The 18,921-nt window shown below is 54.0% G+C and overlaps 9 protein-coding genes across 9 annotated transcripts; 4 read left to right on the top strand and 5 right to left on the bottom strand.

The window, feature by feature from the left end:
• Positions 1-121: 121 nt before the first annotated feature.
• SNOG_15384 (hypothetical protein) lies at positions 122-1,489 on the top strand. Its single transcript, XM_001805482.1, has 7 exons — positions 122-303; positions 357-385; positions 449-575; positions 632-694; positions 744-769; positions 821-903; positions 958-1,489. Exons 1-7 carry the CDS (start codon positions 146-148, stop codon positions 1,456-1,458), a joined length of 987 nt encoding a protein of 328 aa, XP_001805534.1. The 5' UTR covers positions 122-145; the 3' UTR covers positions 1,459-1,489.
• A 295-nt stretch (positions 1,490-1,784) lies between these two features.
• On the top strand, positions 1,785-2,804 carry SNOG_15383 (hypothetical protein; the record flags this gene model as incomplete). Its single annotated transcript, XM_001805481.1, has 1 exon — positions 1,785-2,804. One exon carries the CDS (start codon positions 1,785-1,787, stop codon positions 2,802-2,804), a length of 1,020 nt encoding a protein of 339 aa, XP_001805533.1.
• Positions 2,805-3,000: 196 nt separating this feature from the next.
• On the bottom strand, positions 3,001-4,396 carry SNOG_15382 (hypothetical protein; the record flags this gene model as incomplete). The annotated part of the gene is made up of 3 exons (XM_001805480.1): positions 3,001-3,438; positions 3,488-4,285; positions 4,346-4,396. 3 exons carry the CDS (start codon positions 4,394-4,396, stop codon positions 3,001-3,003), a joined length of 1,287 nt encoding a protein of 428 aa, XP_001805532.1.
• Positions 4,397-4,721: 325 nt separating this feature from the next.
• SNOG_15381 (hypothetical protein) lies at positions 4,722-6,870 on the bottom strand (the record flags this gene model as incomplete). Its single annotated transcript, XM_001805479.1, has 3 exons — positions 4,722-5,040; positions 5,089-6,230; positions 6,283-6,870. 3 exons carry the CDS (start codon positions 6,868-6,870, stop codon positions 4,914-4,916), a joined length of 1,857 nt encoding a protein of 618 aa, XP_001805531.1. The 3' UTR covers positions 4,722-4,913.
• A 748-nt stretch (positions 6,871-7,618) lies between these two features.
• On the bottom strand, positions 7,619-8,570 carry SNOG_15380 (hypothetical protein; the record flags this gene model as incomplete). The annotated part of the gene is made up of 3 exons (XM_001805478.1): positions 7,619-7,691; positions 7,781-8,255; positions 8,342-8,570. The coding sequence occupies 3 exons, from the start codon at positions 8,568-8,570 to the stop codon at positions 7,619-7,621; spliced, it is 777 nt and encodes a 258-aa protein (XP_001805530.1).
• Positions 8,571-10,213: 1,643 nt separating this feature from the next.
• Positions 10,214-13,493, top strand: SNOG_15379 (hypothetical protein; the record flags this gene model as incomplete). The annotated part of the gene is made up of 3 exons (XM_001805477.1): positions 10,214-12,385; positions 12,439-13,214; positions 13,265-13,493. 3 exons carry the CDS (start codon positions 10,214-10,216, stop codon positions 13,491-13,493), a joined length of 3,177 nt encoding a protein of 1,058 aa, XP_001805529.1.
• Positions 13,494-13,887: 394 nt separating this feature from the next.
• SNOG_15378 (hypothetical protein) lies at positions 13,888-14,341 on the bottom strand (the record flags this gene model as incomplete). The annotated part of the gene is made up of 2 exons (XM_001805476.1): positions 13,888-14,033; positions 14,089-14,341. The coding sequence occupies 2 exons, from the start codon at positions 14,339-14,341 to the stop codon at positions 13,888-13,890; spliced, it is 399 nt and encodes a 132-aa protein (XP_001805528.1).
• Positions 14,342-14,826: 485 nt separating this feature from the next.
• On the bottom strand, positions 14,827-16,320 carry SNOG_15377 (hypothetical protein; the record flags this gene model as incomplete). The annotated part of the gene is made up of 1 exon (XM_001805475.1): positions 14,827-16,320. One exon carries the CDS (start codon positions 16,318-16,320, stop codon positions 14,827-14,829), a length of 1,494 nt encoding a protein of 497 aa, XP_001805527.1.
• Positions 16,321-16,820: 500 nt separating this feature from the next.
• SNOG_15376 (hypothetical protein) lies at positions 16,821-18,554 on the top strand (the record flags this gene model as incomplete). Its single annotated transcript, XM_001805474.1, has 2 exons — positions 16,821-17,949; positions 18,004-18,554. 2 exons carry the CDS (start codon positions 16,821-16,823, stop codon positions 18,552-18,554), a joined length of 1,680 nt encoding a protein of 559 aa, XP_001805526.1.
• Between the last annotated feature and the right edge of the window lie 367 nt (positions 18,555-18,921).

The following is an 18,921-nucleotide window of genomic DNA, read 5'->3' as shown; positions in this document are numbered from 1 at the left end:
AGACTGGGCCAAGCTGCAGCCGAAGAATTCCCGCCATGTGTGTCGCAGCTTCGACCTCACTCAAAACCAACTCGGCCAACGACTGCCGACCCGTGATACTCCCCCCCCACACACAGCTCTGCCTTCGTGACAGCTCCAAGCCACGATGCAGGCTCTCCGATACCCACTGCGCTCGGCGCTCACCAAATCCGCTACCAGGCAGTATGCGACAGGCTCTTCGCAGTATGCCGAGACCATTAAGAACCTCCGTATCAATGGCGACACAAAAGTGCTGTTCCAGGGCTTCACTGGAAAGCAGGGCACGTGAGTGGACATGCACTGGCCACGCACAGAAATTGGCAGCTAAGTAGAGACAGCTTCCACGCACAACAAGCGATTGAGTACGGTATGCGCGCGCTCCACCGCCGTATTAAATGATGAGGGCGAGGCATTGACGTGTCGGAAACAGGCACAAAAGTTGTCGGAGGCACCAACCCCAAGAAGGCCGGCTCAGAACATCTCGGCAAGCCCGTCTTTGCCAGCGTAGCGGATGCTATCAAAGAGACTGGTGCGACCGCTTCCGCCATTTTTGTCCCGTACGCTCCACCAAACAATACACCGCCACGTCCAACACAGACTGATTTACATGTAGCCCGCCAGTTGCCGCCAAGAGCATTGAGGAAGCCATCGCTGCAGAGGTACCTTTGATTGTGACGTAGGTGTGCATGTGAACTTGGAGCATACCAGAAACTTACAACTGCCAGCATCACCGAGGGCATCCCACAACATGGTATGGACAAACGACCACTGCCTTGACATACACGTCCGCTAATCCTGCTAGACATGGTCCGCATCACCGACATGCTCAAGTCGCAGAACAAGTCCCGCATGGTCGGCCCCAACTGCCCTGGCATAATCGCTCCTGTATGTTCGCTAGAAGCCTCAAGCCGCACAGTGGAACTCTAACAAGATGTAAAGGGACAATGTAAGATTGGCATCATGCCTGGCTTCATCCACAAACGCGGCCGTGTCGGAATCGTATCTCGCTCCGGAACCCTCACGTACGAAGCCGTGAACCAAACCACCCAAGCCGGCCTTGGCCAGTCGCTCGTTGTCGGCATTGGTGGAGACCCCTTCTCAGGAACCAACTTCATCGACTGCCTCAAGGTCTTCTTGCAGGACGAGGAGACGGACGGTATCATTATGATTGGAGAGATTGGTGGCTCAGCCGAGGAGGACGCCGCAGATTTCCTCAAGGAGTACAACACTGCCAACAAGCCCGTTGTCAGCTTCATTGCTGGCATCTCTGCGCCTCCAGGCAGGCGTATGGGCCACGCTGGCGCCATTGTCAGTGGAGGAAAGGGTGATGCCAACTCCAAGATCAACGCCCTCGAGGCTGCTGGTGTTGTCGTTGAGCGCTCTCCTGCCAGGCTTGGATCGACTCTGTATGATCAGTTCGTCAAGCGTGATCTGATATAGACAACATAGGACATGCCTGATTTCGTGGTTGAAATGTTCAATGGTCAAGCGAGCGTATTCTGGAGTAGCTTGCGCGAAGGGACGTCATGTCATGTATCAGCCCATCCATTGTACAGTTAGTCATTTAGAACAAAGCTGTGGGTGCACACGAAGCGATCCAGATAAATTTGCACCCTTGCACCTTGTCTGTTTTTTTATGTCTGACATTTTGCGAGGGTGATCGCGGCTACGTGTTAGGGCACAAGCCTACCTCAAGTTACCTTTGAGAAAAAGTTCCCCGCGTAACCTCCGAGAAGCAGTCACCAGCGAAACAACACGCAACCACCATGTCCAAGACCAAGACGAAGCAGGCGCGCCGCGAACTGAAACGAGACGGTGCCCGTAAAATCGCCGCGCATCAACGCAAAACTGCAAAGGCTGCAACAATATCGACCAACGCGCCGAAGCCGCCCAAGAAGAAACAAAAGATGCAAGCACAGCCCGTGCAAGCGTCACAAAAGCACGACGTCCCATTCGGCGAATACGAGCACATTCTGCTGGTCGGCGAAGGCGACTTCAGCTTCGCACGCAGCCTGGCCATCGAACACGGCTGCGCAAACGTCACGGCCACCTCATTCGACTCGGACACGGAAGTGCGCGAAAAGTACCCCAACTTCGAAAGCATCCACGACGAATTGACCCAACTCACACCGCCCGTACCCATACATCACAGCATCGACGCGACCAAGCTATCGAGCTACAAGCACCTGCGATGCACGCGCGAGGACGACGACGAAGGCCAGGACGGGTGGGATACCATATGCTTCATGTTCCCTCACACGGGCGGACTGAGCACCGACGTGAACAGACAAGTACGCGCCAACCAAGCGCTGCTTGTTGCCTTCTTCAAATCCTGCCTGGAGACAACGAGCGCGAAACAGCGACTGCAAATCCTCGCGTCCCAGGTCCACAAGAACCATCCGAGTCCGCTGCGTCCCCGTAGCCAATTCTTGCGCATGGGCGGTCGCATCGTCGTTACGCTCTTCGAAGGCGAGCCGTACACGCTGTGGAATGTCCGTGATCTCGCTCGACATGCAGGCCTCAAGGTGGTGGAGAGCTGGAAGTTTGATGCTAGCCAGTATCCCGGGTACAAGCATGTAAGGACGCTAGGTACGATCGAAGGGGGTGGCGCGTGGAAAGGAGAGGATCGAGATGCGAGGACCTATGTCTTTGAGAAGATACCACTAGTCGCCGACAGCGACGAAGAGAAGGAGCTCGAGAAAGAGACAGGCGTCAAGAAGGTGAAAGAAAGAACGAGGACGAGGACGAAAAGACCACGCAAAGGCAGTGACAGCGACGATGATTGAGATACATGATTCGAGGTCGAGAGAAGCCTACTAGGGCAACCGTATGGAACATACATAAAGATACCTTCATCCTGTCAATGTGGAGAGCACATGAATCCCGTGCTACCAGCAGCCTGCCGTGGCTGAACCAAGCACCGAAGAAAGCCACCAAACGCCGCGCTATGCCATGACCCAAATCCTACGATACAGAGGAACCTCACATGATGTACACTTTGCGCACCTCGCTTTCGCTCCAAGCCTCTCCCTTGATACCATCAACTGGATCCCTGACCCACCCGCTCTCGGTTCCGACTTTCTTGTTGAACGCCGTCAGTTGATCGCGGCCATATATCCTTCCGTTGGGGAGCACCACTGGGTCGTTCTTCACGATGCTCTTGGTGTGGTGCGCATAGGGGACGTTGCGCGCAAGCTCGTTGAGCTCGGTGCTGCAGATGGGGCACACGGATGTGGTGGCCGATGACGCATTGGCCGATGACGATGTATACGCGGAGTGGCACGCTGGAGTTTTCAGGGCAGAGAGCCCCGCAGAAAGCGCGATGTGAAGGAGCGGTCGGGGCGGGAGCGAGTAGAGGTTGTGGTGCGTCGAGAGGAAGAGGTTCGCTAGATGAGCCCACCGTGATGGAGAGTAGAGCGACTAAGAAAGGTTAGCAATGCGAGAGACACGCCAGTATTTGATATCTTACCACATATGGCTCTACGTCATCCCAAGGCTTGTAGGCAAGCAATCCAGCAGCTTTACGGAGGAGCTCAAAGTCCCCACTCGTGCTCAAGTACTTCTTCGCATGCACTCTTGCCTCGACGAGTTTGGTCTCGCCGCCGCCTGTGCCGAGACTCACTCCATTCATGCCATGACCCTCTATGCCGTCCATATCACTCAAGCCTGCCTCGTGACCCTGCCTGACCAGCTCAATGTACTGTTGCAATCTGAGCTCGAACTCCAGCATACTGCCCCCCTTCTTCAGCTCCTTGCTGTGCTCCTTGCACCAGTCCAATGCGAGGCTGGTACTCATGCCCTCCCGTAAGCTCCGCTCAATCTTGTGGCATGCGATAAAGGCATCCACGTCCACGAGGTCCTCAATCTCCTTGCTCTGAGCAAGATGCGCCGCCGACTCGGAGTAGCCTTCGCGCAGGAGATAGTCGACAAGCAATCTTGACAGCCTCGTTCGCGACCACTCATCGTATTTGACGTCCACCAAGCTGTTCACATCGTACAGGTCTTGGAGATGCCGTAACCGTGCCTTGGCGCTTTTATGTATGCGCGTCTCCTCCTCGTGCAAACCCTCTAGTTTCCGCTTCAGGACCTGCATCTTGCTGATCATGGCATCCAGCGAATCGAGCGTGGCGTCGGGTGAGGCGGATTTCGAGGCTGCTTTGGTGGCAGCGGCGAGCGAGGTGGTCATGTTGGCAGACGAGTGTTCGATCACGCGCTGGGCGTTTTTGAAGTTGCGCCGCGAGAGCTCGTAGGGCATGCGGAGCAGGGGCTGGTCCTTTACAGAGTCAGTAATAAAGTTCGTCGTCTTTTGGATCGAACAGAGTCATACGAGCAGCAAATGTGACTCTGCATTGAGCTTCATCGACGTGAGCTCCGCCATGGCGGGCAGTGTCTTGTGTCGACGAGCAGTAGAAGAGTGATATATTCCTCTCCAGCAGCACAGATACTGTTCAAGTACTCTGAGGGAGCTGTTCAGCGAGCGGTGCAGTATCACGCGCGTTGTTCCAAGGGTTGGAGCTGCGTGCTTGCGATCAGAGGTTCAAGCTCGCGGCGGGGCGTCTAGCTCGTTGGCCGGGACGTGCGTTCACTGCATCATCACCATCCTGCCACATGATGCTCACCACCAGCATAAACGACGCGCATCCGCTTTGTTCTATATGATATCATTCTGTTCGTGAACCAAAAATTCTAAATAAACTCCTCTAAAGCCCAATGCATTGGAACGTAGAATCCAGATGTCTCTAATCATGCAGCAAGACACTGAAGCAGGTCGCGCCGAGCTGCCAGCCTACTGCAGAGGTATCCTGAACCCTGCTCTAAGGCTTTTACTTTTGTTGCACACGCGTCCCGCAGTTCAGGAGACGCATCTAAGTCGCAGAAACCCTACCGAGGGCCACTTAGAGCGCACCAGTCGATGTCATCTTCTTGCGGAGATGGCCCTTGTACTCGCCGATGCTTCCGTCCCATCGGCGCACAGTCTTGTGCTCACACACCATGATGTCCTTTGCGATCTTGTCGAGCAATCTGCGAGATGTTAGTGTTGTGTACAGTGAAGTGGATGAGAGGACGTACCGGAAGTCGTGAGAAACGACGACGACACCTCCGCTGAACGCGTTGATGGCGTCAGCCAAACTGTCGATCGTTGGGATGTCCAGACCGTTGGTGGGCTCGTCGAGGAGCAACATGTTGGGGCCCTCAATGGCCAACAAAGCGAAGACGATACGTGACTTCTGGCCATCGGAAAGGGTAGCCATCTTGGCGGTTTGGCCCTCACCAGTCAGACCATAACGACCGAGCTGTTGACGCCAGTACTGGTAGTCTTGACTGATGTGAGAGAACTTGTCGCGGACAAAGTCGAGAGACGACTTTGTGAGGTCCAGCTGTTCAGCAGAATGTTGGCTGTATACACCGAGCTTCAAGTGAGTGTGGCGGGACACAACACCACTGGTGGGGCTGAGCTTGCCAGTGAAGATGTTGAGCAGAGTCGACTTTCCGACACCGTTGGGTCCGACAAGGGCTGTTCGCGAGTCCATGTCGACACCAAAGTCGAGGTTCTCGTACAAGTTGTCCTTGGGGTCGCCCGAGTAGGAGAAGGTAACGTCGTCGAGCGACAGCACAGGCGGAGGCAGCTTCTCGACATCAGCGAAGCGGAATGTGAAGACGCGGTCGGGAACAACGGGCTCGATCAGACCATCGGCTTCCATCTTGTCGAGAATCTTCTGGCGAGACTTGGCCTGCCTGACCAAGTTGGCGTAGGTACCGGCCGAGGCAATGAACTTCTTGATGTGCTTGATCTCGTCCTGCTGCTTCTCGTAGGCCTTGGTCTGGTTGACTTCCTGTTCGGTCCTGGTCTTCATGTACGTGTCGTAGTTACCTCCGTAGTAGAGGAGCTGCTTCATGCGCATGTCGATCATGTTTGTGCACACACCGTTGAGGAAATCCATGGAGTGCGAGACGAGAATCAGGGTGCGGTCCCACTTCTTCATGTACTCCTCGAGCCACACACAGGCCTCGAGGTCCAAATGGGCAGTCGGGTCGTCGAGCAGCAGAAGCGCGGGCTTGACGAAGAGAGCCTTGCCGAGGGCGACACGCATACGCCAACCACCGGACATGTCCTTGGTCTTCTTGTTGATGGTGACCTTGTTGAAGCCGAGACCAGTCAGAATGAGCGAGGCGCGGGTGTGGAAGGTGGACGGGTCCATCTCTTCTTGACGCTGGTTTGCTGTTAGTGGCGGCGCTGTCAACGTTGGGACTGGGTGGACATACCTCGTAGATCTCCTCGAGGCGGGGGCTCTCTGGGCCGTCGTTCTCAAGGATGGTCTCAGCGAGCTTCTCCAGACGGGCCAGCTCGTTCTCGGCCTCGCGGACGACCCATTCCAAGGCACCCAGCTCCGTCTTGGGGGCGCCCTGGTTCAGCAGGTAGATGTCGATGTGCTCGGGGAAAGGGAACTCGCGCTTGTCGATGGCCTTGAGCAGCGTCGTCTTTCCGCAGCCGTTCTCACCCAGCAGGCCGTAGCGGCGGCCGTAGGTGACCTCGAGCGTCGTGTCGTTGAAGAGGACGCGGCCGTGGAACACCAGCGACGCCGATGTGATCTTGACGTCGCGCGAGGCGGGCAGCGAGGCGAGCACTCCCGTCGTCACACGGTCAGAAAGGCCGTGCTTGTCTTCCTGCATGGTGAGCTTCTTGACCTCTTCGTTGAGCTCGAGGTCCTCGTCATCGCCGTCGACCGAGTTGGCCTTGGAGGCATTCTTCGAGTTGGCCTTGGACGACAGCTTGGAGGTGGCCGACTTCTTGGGCTTGTCGCCGGCAGCAGCGCGCTTTGCCTCACGGGCAGCTTTAGACGCGGAGACCATGTTGACGGGTGGGTGATGTTGTGGTGGTTCGTTGATAGCGCAGAAATTTCGAAAGTACTGCCCGCCGTAGATTGCCCCGCTAAGTGTCGGAATAGGTAACAAAGGCGCTGACTGTACACGACTGGGCAAAGACGTTACAGTTTGTGTAGAGGCGGTCAAGATGGCGCACTAGAGAATTTGCTGTGTAGAGAATTTACTGTGTGACCAAATATAGGCAGACCATGCTGCGTGGCTGCCTTCATGCACACTCACTCTTTCCTGTGGCGGCAAGCGCTCCCAACAACCCGCGGACGTCATTGGTGAGCCGACCCCGCAAGAGCCCATTTCTCACATTCAATGTTCATCGCAAGCATCTCGACGATGCACAGTAGCATCGTACCGCGTTCAAGTAATCCTGCGATTTCAAATTCGATACTTCATACTTTACATCAGGTTGAAAAAAATGTAGCCATATAGTACATCAAATTGTACCACTACCATCTACGGCTTCTCTCCTACAGTGGAAAGCGACCAGGGTGCAACTGCATGCCGCCCACCCGATAGCCTGAAGCTATACACAGTTTTTCTAGCTTTCTACTCCGACAGCAAAGTCCAGTGAATTGTTTTTGGGTGTCGTGGTTGCCAACGGGCAGTAGCGAAGGCAACCAACAAACGCGCTTGAAGTCTCCGCGGCTATCCTTATCTTGCTCCACTGATAGTCTACTACCCTGGTCGCTCAACATTGCTGGGCACGACTGTCATCTCTGTACTACTTCGCTGACTGCCCGCGCATAGTCTTGCATCCACCCTTTTTCTCAGTCTCTCGCTCAATCTCTCCAGCACTTCAGTCTCCTCGGCATTCAGACTCAGATCCTCTGGTAATAGCACGGCTGCACCAGTGATGTGTATCCGTTCATTGTCTCTTCCATACGTTTGCTCTGCTTCGCTTTCTTTTTTCTCCACTCCGCCTCTAGCATCCGGCATCGTCTCCTCGTCTTCCTTTTTAGCTTTCCTCAGGTCCAGTGGCGTCCACCAATACATCGGGAATTGCCTTTGAATGTTGTTGACCACCAGGCCGACAATCACCATCAGAGTTGTGCCCCAAAGCACTAGACCGGCAAAATACCACCCCATCGCTGTGATGACAGGGTCCGTTGCAGCAAGAACAGCGGAGGCGCCGCCTGGTGGATGCACCGTGTTTGTGAGCAGCATGACGGCTGATGCAATGCCACATGCTACCGCGCCTGCGATCCATTTGATTGACTCGTACTCGGAGTGGTACTGAAAGAGCTTGGAAACACCAACGCCGACGAGCGCCGAGAAAGTATGTCCAAGCAGAGCGTTGCGTGGTTGACCGAGTGGTGACCGAATGGCATTGTACTCCAGAATTGCAGATGCACCCTGTCCTGGTCAGCGAGTCTTCCCACTGAGAACGGCACACCAAAACGTACGAAAGATGCTATCAATGCAGGTGGATGGTGCCGTTGTATACTGCTCATGCTGTTGAAGACCGCGGCCACCACTGCCAGCCCACAGAATGCTCCCAGCATGGACCACGATGCTCCAAGTACATTACCAACGTCCTGGCGCTGGGCTTTCCTATAGCCCAAGAATCTCGAGATTGGTGCAGGAAGTCTGTGCAGTGGTGATGGAGGAAGTATGCGGTTGAGGTATCGGTCAAGGTCGAGGTCCCATTCGCGCGCTTTTGATAAGACACTCATCTTCTATGCCTCTGTCCACTGAGTATTGCAACTAAATAACCCGAGATCGCCAGCACTCGGAATGTACACACCAGCGATTAAATACTCTACGACAGAATTATGAAAGGGCAAGCAGACAGCGATAAAAGCATCATTCGGATTTGAAATGAGCTGTATTTGGAAACACCCGGGCATAATACCACTCAGCATACCCTTCGGATAGCCTGACGTGCTTCGCTCGCGTCTTACAAGCGGGTGACGATCGCAGTTGAAGTTTAAGCGTAAGGAGTACTAATTTACGTAACATTACGTACAAGCAACCACTACCACAACAGCTTCTCCTCGGATGCACCGCCTTTGCTACATACGCACTCGGAGACGTTGGATTTGGGATGCTATACACCGCTGCCTTCCAGTTCGTGCTGCTAAACACCACACAAGGTCAGCTGCGGAGGCGGCATGTAATGGATCACGCGCGGCTGTCGGTCGCAATCTATCCAGGCAACGCGCAACAGCGTCGAGTGAATTCACTTCCTTTACGACACAACTGCATGACATGAGTTCTAATAATAATTGGTAACACAGCATGGTGGGAACATCCGCGAGGCTGCAAGCGGTAGTACGGCTCGACTTGGTGGGTAGACCTGGGTTTCGTGTCGACTTTTGCGAGCCTCACATTGCAGATGAACACCAGGTTAGGTACTGTAAACTCAGGCTCCGAATCTGATTTCGAGATAGCTTCCGTTCTCGCTCACTGTCTTGACATGCTTGATGGTTAGAGATTCACTTCTTCCGCAAAGGTGAGTCACCTGGATCTGAAAGTGCAGATTTGGCAGCTCTGACCGTCTGAATCGTAGCCGCCTTTTGTTGCATGAGCTTCTAGCGCCGCAATATATGTCCTGAAAACGTTGTGACGTACGGTGTTAATCGAGCGGTTTGCTCATACCAAAATATGCAGAGAAGCACATCGTGGTTACCTTACGTCAACGCTGGCGTCAATGATGCAAGGCGCAAGCTCGAAGGCCTCGGTACTTGCATCTAAAGCACTTTTCGCCAGACGCACTACATGTTGCGCATCAATATGAGGTTGTTTTCACATGATCGTAGCTACTTCCAGGCTCACACAAGGCAGCGGTAGAGTCCGTGCGCGCTCTGCCTCTACATGGCTCGCGCTGATAGTCTTGACAGACGTACTGATTACAAGTCTCTAGACGAGGCTGAATGTATAGGCAGCTTCAAGATATTCTACAGTTTTATAGAGATTTTTGAACTTATACAGGGTACCATCAACTCTTCTCGGTGGGACCTTTACAGGTGGCGCCTGCGCTGAGCTTAATTAGAGTATCACGTGATGGCGCGCGGCATCTCAACGCGTCTACCCTCGACCCCACCTCGCACTGCCGTCCTTGATGTTTCACTTGGAGTCGTGTACAACCTATTAGAAGATATACTCGTACTGATTTCGCCAATCAACGCGCATTCTGCTATTGCGCGGGACAAAGTTGAAAGACGCGCTTGATTTGCCACAATTCAGGGTCCTCGTCTCGGCCTATCGCTGGCTTTCATCAAAACTCCGTCCTGCCCCTGGTGGCGATTGCAGTCGTTCTTTCCTGCCTCGTTATCATTCACCCTTGTCAGAACGCAGTGCTGCAAACACAAACACGATGCGTGTGACACGTCGCTCTTTGCTGAGTGCCCCTGATGACGCTGCTGTCTCGTATCCATCAGCAACAACTCCAAGTACGTTCTCAGTTGCCAATCTGCTCAATCAATCACCTCCCAACGCAAACGCGGCTCATGCGCTGATTTTCACTGCAGCCTCAAGTAAGGCACCCGCAACCACCAGCCGCCCCTCTCAAAAGCGCACCTTTGTACCCAACTCGTCCGACCACGACGAAGACACAATTGAAGTGCAGCCAGTTGAGCCTCCTACGACGGTTAGGCGTGTCCTGAAAGAGGTCGCTATACCTTCGATGAGTTCGCGCAAGGCTCCAGCCGCTCGCGGTAGACCGAGGACGAAGCCGCAGCCGGCGGAGCAAGACAGCTCCCACGGCTCTCCGTCGCTTGAGAACTCCGATTATGAAACGCCAGGGACGAGCATCTCAACCACTCCCGCCGCCTCGATACGCCGCGGGAAAGCATCGGTCTCAGCCCGAAGGAGTGGCCTCAGCAAAGCTGTGACGGCATCGCTAAGCAGGTCTTCCTCCATCAAGAGGACGCGAAGCAGCGTCCCGGAGTCCGACGACGACCGCGAAATGATTGATGCAGATGCGGAACTTGCACTGCAGATGCACATGGAAGATATGGAGGACGACGAAGCTGCACGCCCAAACAAGCGTCTTAAGCTTGATACTGAAGAGGATGACATCGAATCGGATGGCGAGAATATGACCTTCACTCCCAAAGTCAAGGCCAGGTCGTATCGCGGCAAAGGCAAAGGCAAGGCGAAAGTGGACGACTCAGATTCAATCGATAATGATGCCGACTCGTTGCTTGACGAGCTGACAACGTCACCTGCGTATGAGGGCAAAGGCAAGGCCAAGGCCAAAGTCAAAGTCGAGAGCAACAGCCGTAACCGGAACCGCTCCAACCGCTCTAGTGCTAAGAAAACAAGCTTTCTTCCGGATGACTTCCTTGATGACGATGTCTCTGAAGGCGAAGAGTTCCGCCCGGGAGATGCGGAGTCTGCTCTGAGTGACCTATCTGAGCCTCCGAACAGCGACAGCGATGAGGAACCACTCATGGTGGCAAGCTCACGGATGAAGAAGCTTGCGAATAAAGCATCGAAGCTACCACGAGGAAAGAAGAAGAAGTCGCGTGCGGATGAAGTCGAAAATAAGAAGCGTCGCGCGAGATGGGCGCACATATCGGACAAGTGGGAGCGAAAGCGTGCTATGAATCGTGAGCGCGCTGAGCAGCAACATCCGAAGCTGCTCTCTATGTGGAAGGATCTTGAGAAGGTCCCCATCCTCGAAACTGAAAAGGCAGAACAGCCCACGTCCATCAGCCGCCGGTTGAAGCCATTTCAGCTTGAGGGGTTGAGCTGGATGGTTCGACAAGAAAAGACGCACTATCGGGGTGGCCTCCTCGGTGATGAGATGGGAATGGGCAAGACTATCCAGGCCGTCTCCCTTATTATGTCTGACTATCCGGCAAAGGAGCCGACACTTGTGTGCGTCCCGCCAGTTGCGCTGATGCAGTGGTCGAATGAGATCCGCGAGTACACAGACAACAAGCTCAAGGTTCTGGTCTACCATGGCACAAATGCGAAGTGCAAGAAGATGTCCGTCAAAGAGCTTAGGAGCTATGATGTTATCATGGTATCCTACAATAGCTTGGAGTCTCTTCATCGCAAAGAGACCAAGGGCTGGTCGCGTGGTGAGGACATCGTCAAGGAGGCTTCGCCGTTGCACGCAATCAAGTTCCATCGGCTTATTCTTGACGAAGCACACAGCATCAAGTCGCGCAACACGGGTGTAGCCAAGGCTTGCTTCGCGCTACAAGGTGAATACAAGTGGTGTCTCTCCGGCACGCCGGTCCAGAATCGTATTGGAGAGTTCTTCTCCTTGCTCCGCTTCCTTGAGGTCCGTCCGTTTGCAGATTACTTCTGTCGTTCGTGCGATTGCGAAAAGCTGCATTGGGCTACCGACGATGATCACATGTGTGTCGCCTGCAACCACGGTGCATCGGAGCACATTTCTGTCTTCAACCAGGAGCTGCTGAACCCAATCACTGGCGATGATCCAGAGCTTCGCGAAGACGCTCTGACTAAGTTGCACATGATCACGGCTCGCATCATGCTGCGTCGTATGAAGCGCGACCATACAAACTCAATGGTATGTTTGCAAATGTGCGTCTCGCAACATAACATAGAACTAACTATTGCCAGGAACTACCTATGAAGGATATCATCATCCACAACGAGTTCTTCAGCGACATTGAGCGAGACTTCTCATCTTCGATCATGACCAATTCGGCCCGCAACTTTGACACATACGTCGCACAGGGTGTTATGCTTAACAACTACGCCAACATCTTTGGTCTGATCATGCAGATGCGCCAGGTTGCTAACCACCCAGACCTGCTTCTGAAGAAGAAGGCTGCGGAGGGGGCCCAGAACGTATATGTCTGCAACATATGCGACGAGCCGGCTGAAGATGCTGTGCGGTCGCGCTGCCATCATGAGTTTTGTCGAGCTTGCGTGAAGGATTTCATGGATACATGCGAGGCATCTGGTACCGATGCAGACTGCCCCCGCTGCCATATTGCACTCACAATCGATTTCGAGCAGCCTGAGCTTGAGCAAGATGAGGATTCTGTTAAGAAGACGTCAATCATCAACCGCATCAAGATGGAGAACTGGACTTCGTCAACCAAGATCGAGATGCTGGTTTACGATCTCTACAAGCTGCGCAGCAAGAAGCAGACGCTAAAGTCTATTGTGTTCAGCCAGTTTACTTCGATGTTGCAGCTTATCGAGTGGCGTCTGCGACGTGCTGGCTTCAATACCGTCATGTTGGATGGTAGTATGACGCCAGCCATGCGACAGAAGAGTATCGACCACTTCATGACTAACCCGGATGTCGAGGTATTCTTGGTGTCGCTCAAGGCGGGAGGTGTCGCTCTCAACCTCACAGAAGCCTCCAGGGTGTTCATCGTTGATCCGTAAGTACTGTCGCGTTCGCGGATATCACGCTCGCTAACATTTGCCGTAGATGGTGGAACCCTGCTGCTGAGTGGCAGTCTGCCGATCGATGTCATCGTATTGGCCAGAAGCGACCTTGCGTAATCACTCGTCTCTGTATTGAGGACAGTGTCGAGTCCCGCATGGTTGCTCTACAGGAGAAGAAGGCTGCCATGATTGCTGGTACAGTCAACAACGACAAGGTCGCTATGGATCGCTTGAGTCCAGAGGACCTGCAGTTCTTGTTCCGCGGTACCTAGAAGAGATGATGTGGACGGGTGAGGAACGGGTGACGATATGATGAAGAGCACGAATGGGATGGGTTCACGATTAGCTACCGGCGCATTTTCATGGGCGATTCCTTTCTCTTAGCTGAGCACGAGCGATTTTCAATGATACCATAACAGCATGTAGTTTATTGCGTGTAGCTTAGAACGATATCGCAATGCAAACATTTCAAACGCCATCGCTGGTTTCTAGGTTTACATGTGCGAGTTCCTCTTGGGTGATACGATAGGCTGTATGTGTTCAAAAAATTGAGCAAACACCTGTCAATATTCATAACGCACTGAAGACATTCAGGCTCATGTTTCATTTTGCTTCATCTGCTCGTTCTAGCGCTACTTGAAGCCCACTAGGTGCAGTAATCGCTACTCAAACCTCCTCCTCCTCATCCATGTCTTGCTCGAAGTCGCTGCCATTGTCTCCAAGCTTCGGGCCATCCACGTCATCTTCAAACACCTCAGCCTTGACTTTTGCCTTTGGGGCAGCCTTCTTGGTGACGCGGCCGCTCTGGACACCTACCGGAAATCAGTCAGCAAGTCAGTCATGTGAAGATATCCGGGAAGTACCCACCGGTTTTGGCAGGTTTAGCACCGGACGTCTTGGCCCTGGGCTTCACGGTGCTGGATGCCGCGGTGGGAGCAACATGGCCGTTCATCTCCTTGGCCGCCTTGCGGAATTTGCGCAGGTAGTTCTCGGCCGCGTTGTAGGTCATGTCGCCGCCGTACAGGCGAGCGATTTCAGCGACGTTGATCTTGTCGATGGAGGCGATGACGGCGGTGAGCAGGCGGTCCTGGACGGCCTTTTCCTGCCAGTTGATGGGCATGTTGAGATGGTAGTGTTTGGAGTAGGAAGTGTCAAGGGTGGATCTGTGAGAAGCTGTTGGAGATTGGCAGTTGAGCGAAGATGTGTCGTGGTGGAGCACAGAAGTAGAGCGGACGGTGTGAGATATAGGTGGTGGGGCGGCGAGAAATGTTGGGTCATAGTGAAGGTGAGCGAGTCTTTCACCTCTCGGCACAGCAGAGCACAGCACACACCTGGACTGTTCCGTACAGCGACGTGATCACACATGGTTACGCCAGACCTATGACCCGTGACGTACTATTTCCGCTGCTCAGCGCTTTCTGAAGGTATACGCGGCCGTGTAAAGTTGCAGTTGTTGGACTCCCCATGGCCGAGAGCCTCCTGGAGAACACTACGTTGACCTTGAGATGTGGTATTAGGGCGGTGAACAAAGCAGGGCAATTGTGTGTGGGCATTATAGTGCTTCTCTAGACCTGGCCCAGAAGCATCTTTTCATATTAGAAAGGGCTATGATTTCAGTTTCTTCTTCCCTTTTGGGTCATCCCATTCTCTCTTCCCCTTGATGTCAGCCTTGTGTCTCTTGGCTTCCTCCAGAGGATCAATGACAAGCAGGTCCTCCTCATTCTTCCGCTTCCACTCGAGGTCCTTGCCTAATCTATCTTTGGCAAAGCTCAAGGAGTGTGCCATCCACCCGGCATCGTCGTCTGATTCATCCTCTTCCTGCTTGTCCCAAGCCGTACATGACTGGCATCCTACTATGAAATGCAGATCACACGCTGCTTCTTCGACATCTGCAAGCCCGCTTCCACCTGTGTCGGTGGTGGGTCTTGCGGGCTCAGCAGGGGGAGGTGACTTCACTCTCGGCGCTGCCACTGGATCGGCTGTCTCGAGCTTTGACTTGAACTTGGAGAGTATGTCTAACGTGGCCTGCTCTTGGGCTGTGCCTGCCATGCCCGTGCCTCGCTTGCGACCGCGCGTAGTCGATGTGGGAACCATGGATTCCAACAATGACTTCTTCTTGGCGGGCTCTGCATTCTGTATGCCTGTGTTCCGCTTCATCGAAGCCTTGAGCTCTGCAATCTGTGCGTTTACGCGATCCAGTTTGGAGCGCTTTTCCGACTCTGGGGACAGTTCCCGCGGCGGTGGTGCTTGTGTCTGGGCGGGGGCGGGAGGTTTCGATGCAGCGGCTGTTGTAGGTTTTGGCGGTGGAGATGGTGACGGGGACTTGGGTGTGGGGGCGGGTTTTCGGATTGGTATCGCTCGTTCTTGGGCCGGGGCGGATGCTTTTGGGGCGTCCTCGCTCGCGCTGACCAGCTTGGTGTTGTATTTGGCTTTTTTCGCAACAGGTGGCGCGTCCATGTCCTCGTCGGCACCGAAGCTGAGCACGTTCTTGCCGGCCTTTCTCTTTGGCTTCTTGGCCTTCTTCTCCTCTGGTTCTGTCCGTTCAGCCACGCGTGCGCGCCTGACCATGTCCTCGAAGGGGTTTATGATGATCTCGGTGCCGGTGATCTTGGTCGGATACAGTGGCTGGTCCTCGGTGCCCTCGCGGATCTCCGTCTCGGCCATCTTCATCAGGTTGTAGATGGTGTCGCCAACGATGCGCCCAAACATGGTGTTCTTTTCCTGCAGCTCCGGCGTCGCCGCAAGCGTGAAGAAGAACTGGCTGCCGTTGTCGTCTTTCTTGCCCGTGTTGGCCATGCCCAGCAGCCCTCTTCTCGTGTACTTGAGGCGGCTGTGGAACTCGTCGGCAAAAGGCTCGCCATCGTAGCTGCTCTCACCGCCCTGCCCCGTGCCTGTAGGGTCGCCGCCCTGGATGATGAAGCCCCTGACCAGACGGTGGAAGACGGTGTTGTCGTAGTAGCCGTCGAGACAGAGCTGCAGGAAGTTGCGCGACGTGACGGGCGTCTGCTTCGCGAACAGCTCGAGCTCCAGGTCGCCCGTGGTCGTGTGCAAGAGGACCTTTGCCGTCGGGTTCGGCTCGAGATTGTACGTCGCGCTCATCCTCGTTTCCGGCCGTCTCGTGACTGGTCGCGTGGTGTTTTTGGTGTTTCTGGTGTTGGAATTTCTTCCACTGACAGAGGAGCTCTGCAGCATGCACCACAGCCCGCAGGCCCACCCCTGCTAGCGTCCACGTTGACGAGCTGCCCGCCGACGTCACACTGACCGTCGCCAGGTCGGGCAAGGGACACGCTTCGCATTTCTCGCGCCAGGCACGCTGAGCCGTCATCTGGCCATCTCCAGCACATGAAAATGCTCAACGCGACCAGATAGCAACACTTGCATTGCTCCGCATACGTCTCTTTACCCCACCATCGCTGTCTGGAGTCTGCCTCGGCTTGTGAAAATGTTGCCATACATTAATGCTCGTAAGTGCAAGTCTTCCCAAGACATGCTGCCTGTGCTGATGGTCGCTGGTAGCTTTCGACCATGTCGGCGCCTCCCTGGGAGTGTCGGCAGATGAGCGTGAGTGAATTTGGGCGCCATGCAAGCAGCAGTTGTTGATGTCGCCAGTCAAGCTTGTCACCACCTTCTACATCTCCTACCCCTTGGCCGCTGTTCTCAAGCGCATACCGGACAAGGAGCCATGGAAGAAGAATGTCTTCATCATTGCAGTCTCCATGTTTTATCTCGTCGGCCTCTTCGATATGTGGGATGGCCTCCGGACCTTCATCATCAGCGCCGGTGGTGCATATCTCATCGCCTCCAGGGTCAAATCTCCCTATATGCCGTGGATTGGCTTTGTTTTCCTCATGGGACACATGTCTCTCAACCACATCATCCGACAGTCCGTCAATGATGCCTCTCGCGTGGACATCACAGGGGCCCAGATGGTGCTTGTCATGAAACTCACAGCTTTTTGCTGGAATGTTCAAGACGGCCGCCTTCCGGATTCTGAGCTTTCCGACTTCCAGAAAGAGCACGCCATCAGGACCATGCCCAACCTGCTCGACTATGCTGGCTATGTCTTCTTCTTCCCAGCCATGATGGCCGGTCCCGCATTTGATTATTGCGACTACAGTGATTATATCACAACTACCATGTTCACCCTGCCGCCAGGAACCGACCCCGCCAATGCTCCTCCAACGCGTAAGAAGCGAAAAATACCACGTAGTGGCATTCCAGCTGCCATTAAGGGTGCGTGCGGTACACTCTGGATACTTGCTTTCCTGAAGCTCTCCGCCTATTACCCTCCCTCTTTTTACTTGGGCGACGACTACATGAAATACAGCTTCCTCCGCAGAGTGTGGCAGCTTTACATGCTCGGATTAACCACTCGAATGAAGTATTACGGTGTCTGGAGTCTCTCCGAAGGTGCTTGCGTCCTTTGCGGCATTGGGTACAATGGCCTTGACCCAGCCACCAATCGTGCCAAATGGGATCGACTCACCAATATCAAGCCTTGGGAAATTGAGACGGCGCAGAACGCTCGTGCCTATCTCGGCTTCTGGAACATCAATACTAACCATTGGCTGAGGAACTACATGTATCTTCGAGTGACACCCAAGGGTAAGAAGCCTGGTTTCCGTGCCACTCTGGCCACCTTTGTCACCAGCGCGTTCTGGCACGGTTTCTACCCAGGCTATTACTTGACTTTTGTGCTCGCCGCCCTGGTGCAAACTGTCGCAAAGAGTGAGTCTTATTGTTCATCATACTTCGCTAAATACCTGCTAATACAGCATCTAGATGGTCGACGGTTGATCCGTCCTCTGTTTCTCACACCTGATGGCAAGAATCCTCTTCCTAGCAAGAAGGCATACGATATCATCACTACCGTCATCACCCAAGTAATTTTCGCCTATACTGTCGCGCCTTTCATCTTGCTTGGGTTTTCCGATACCTTCAAGGTATGGTCACGCGTCTACTTCTACACTCTCCTCAGCGTCGCCGCGTCTTTCGCTGTTTTCTCCCGCAACTTGCCATTACGAAAACAGCTAGTGCAAATGCAAGCTGCGCGTGCGCCGCCAGCATCTACCGGAGCCGTCGACGATTCCGCAATCGAGAAGGCGGCCAGGGAGGAGATCAAGCGAGAAAAGCTTGCACGGACTACCTCGCAGGACAGTGTGGCTAGCCGTAAGATGCCCCTTCATGGCATTGCAGACGACCCAGAGGCCGAAATCGATGAGATTGTGCGCGAGGTGAAAGCAGAAATTGAGGAGCGCAGGAGAAGGGGCAGCATAGGCTTTGATGTCAAGAAAGCTGTTCAGGAGAAATTGAAGCAGTTCCAAAAGAAGTAAGAGGTGCCACTTTCTTCTTGTCTGGCAGTGAGGTGCGAGGGAGCCTGAGGTTATGAGAAACCTAAACTGCTTCACACCCTTGTAGGATTTTTTGGGGGGATTTTCAAAATACCGTAAAGATATATAAGCGTGTTGGTAATGTGTGGTTAACAGGTGCTAGTTCAAGGAGACTGTACATCTGAAGGGCAACGAATCATTTTATCATGGTTTCTGATTAGGTCTTTGTGAAGCATATCACAGAAGGTGAAAGTGATGCGTGCAGAAGACTGAAAGCCCTATATAGCTTCCAAGATTCGACACAAAAGACGCGTGCACCAGGCGGCGGCAAAACCCGTGCCTGCTCTGCACCTACGGGATATAAGCTAAT

This window comes from Parastagonospora nodorum (genome assembly GCF_000146915.1).
Source record: "Parastagonospora nodorum SN15 chromosome Unknown scaffold_37, whole genome shotgun sequence".
Classification (NCBI taxonomy): domain Eukaryota; kingdom Fungi; phylum Ascomycota; class Dothideomycetes; order Pleosporales; family Phaeosphaeriaceae; genus Parastagonospora; species Parastagonospora nodorum.
This window is presented reverse-complemented; position numbering and strand designations above follow the sequence as displayed.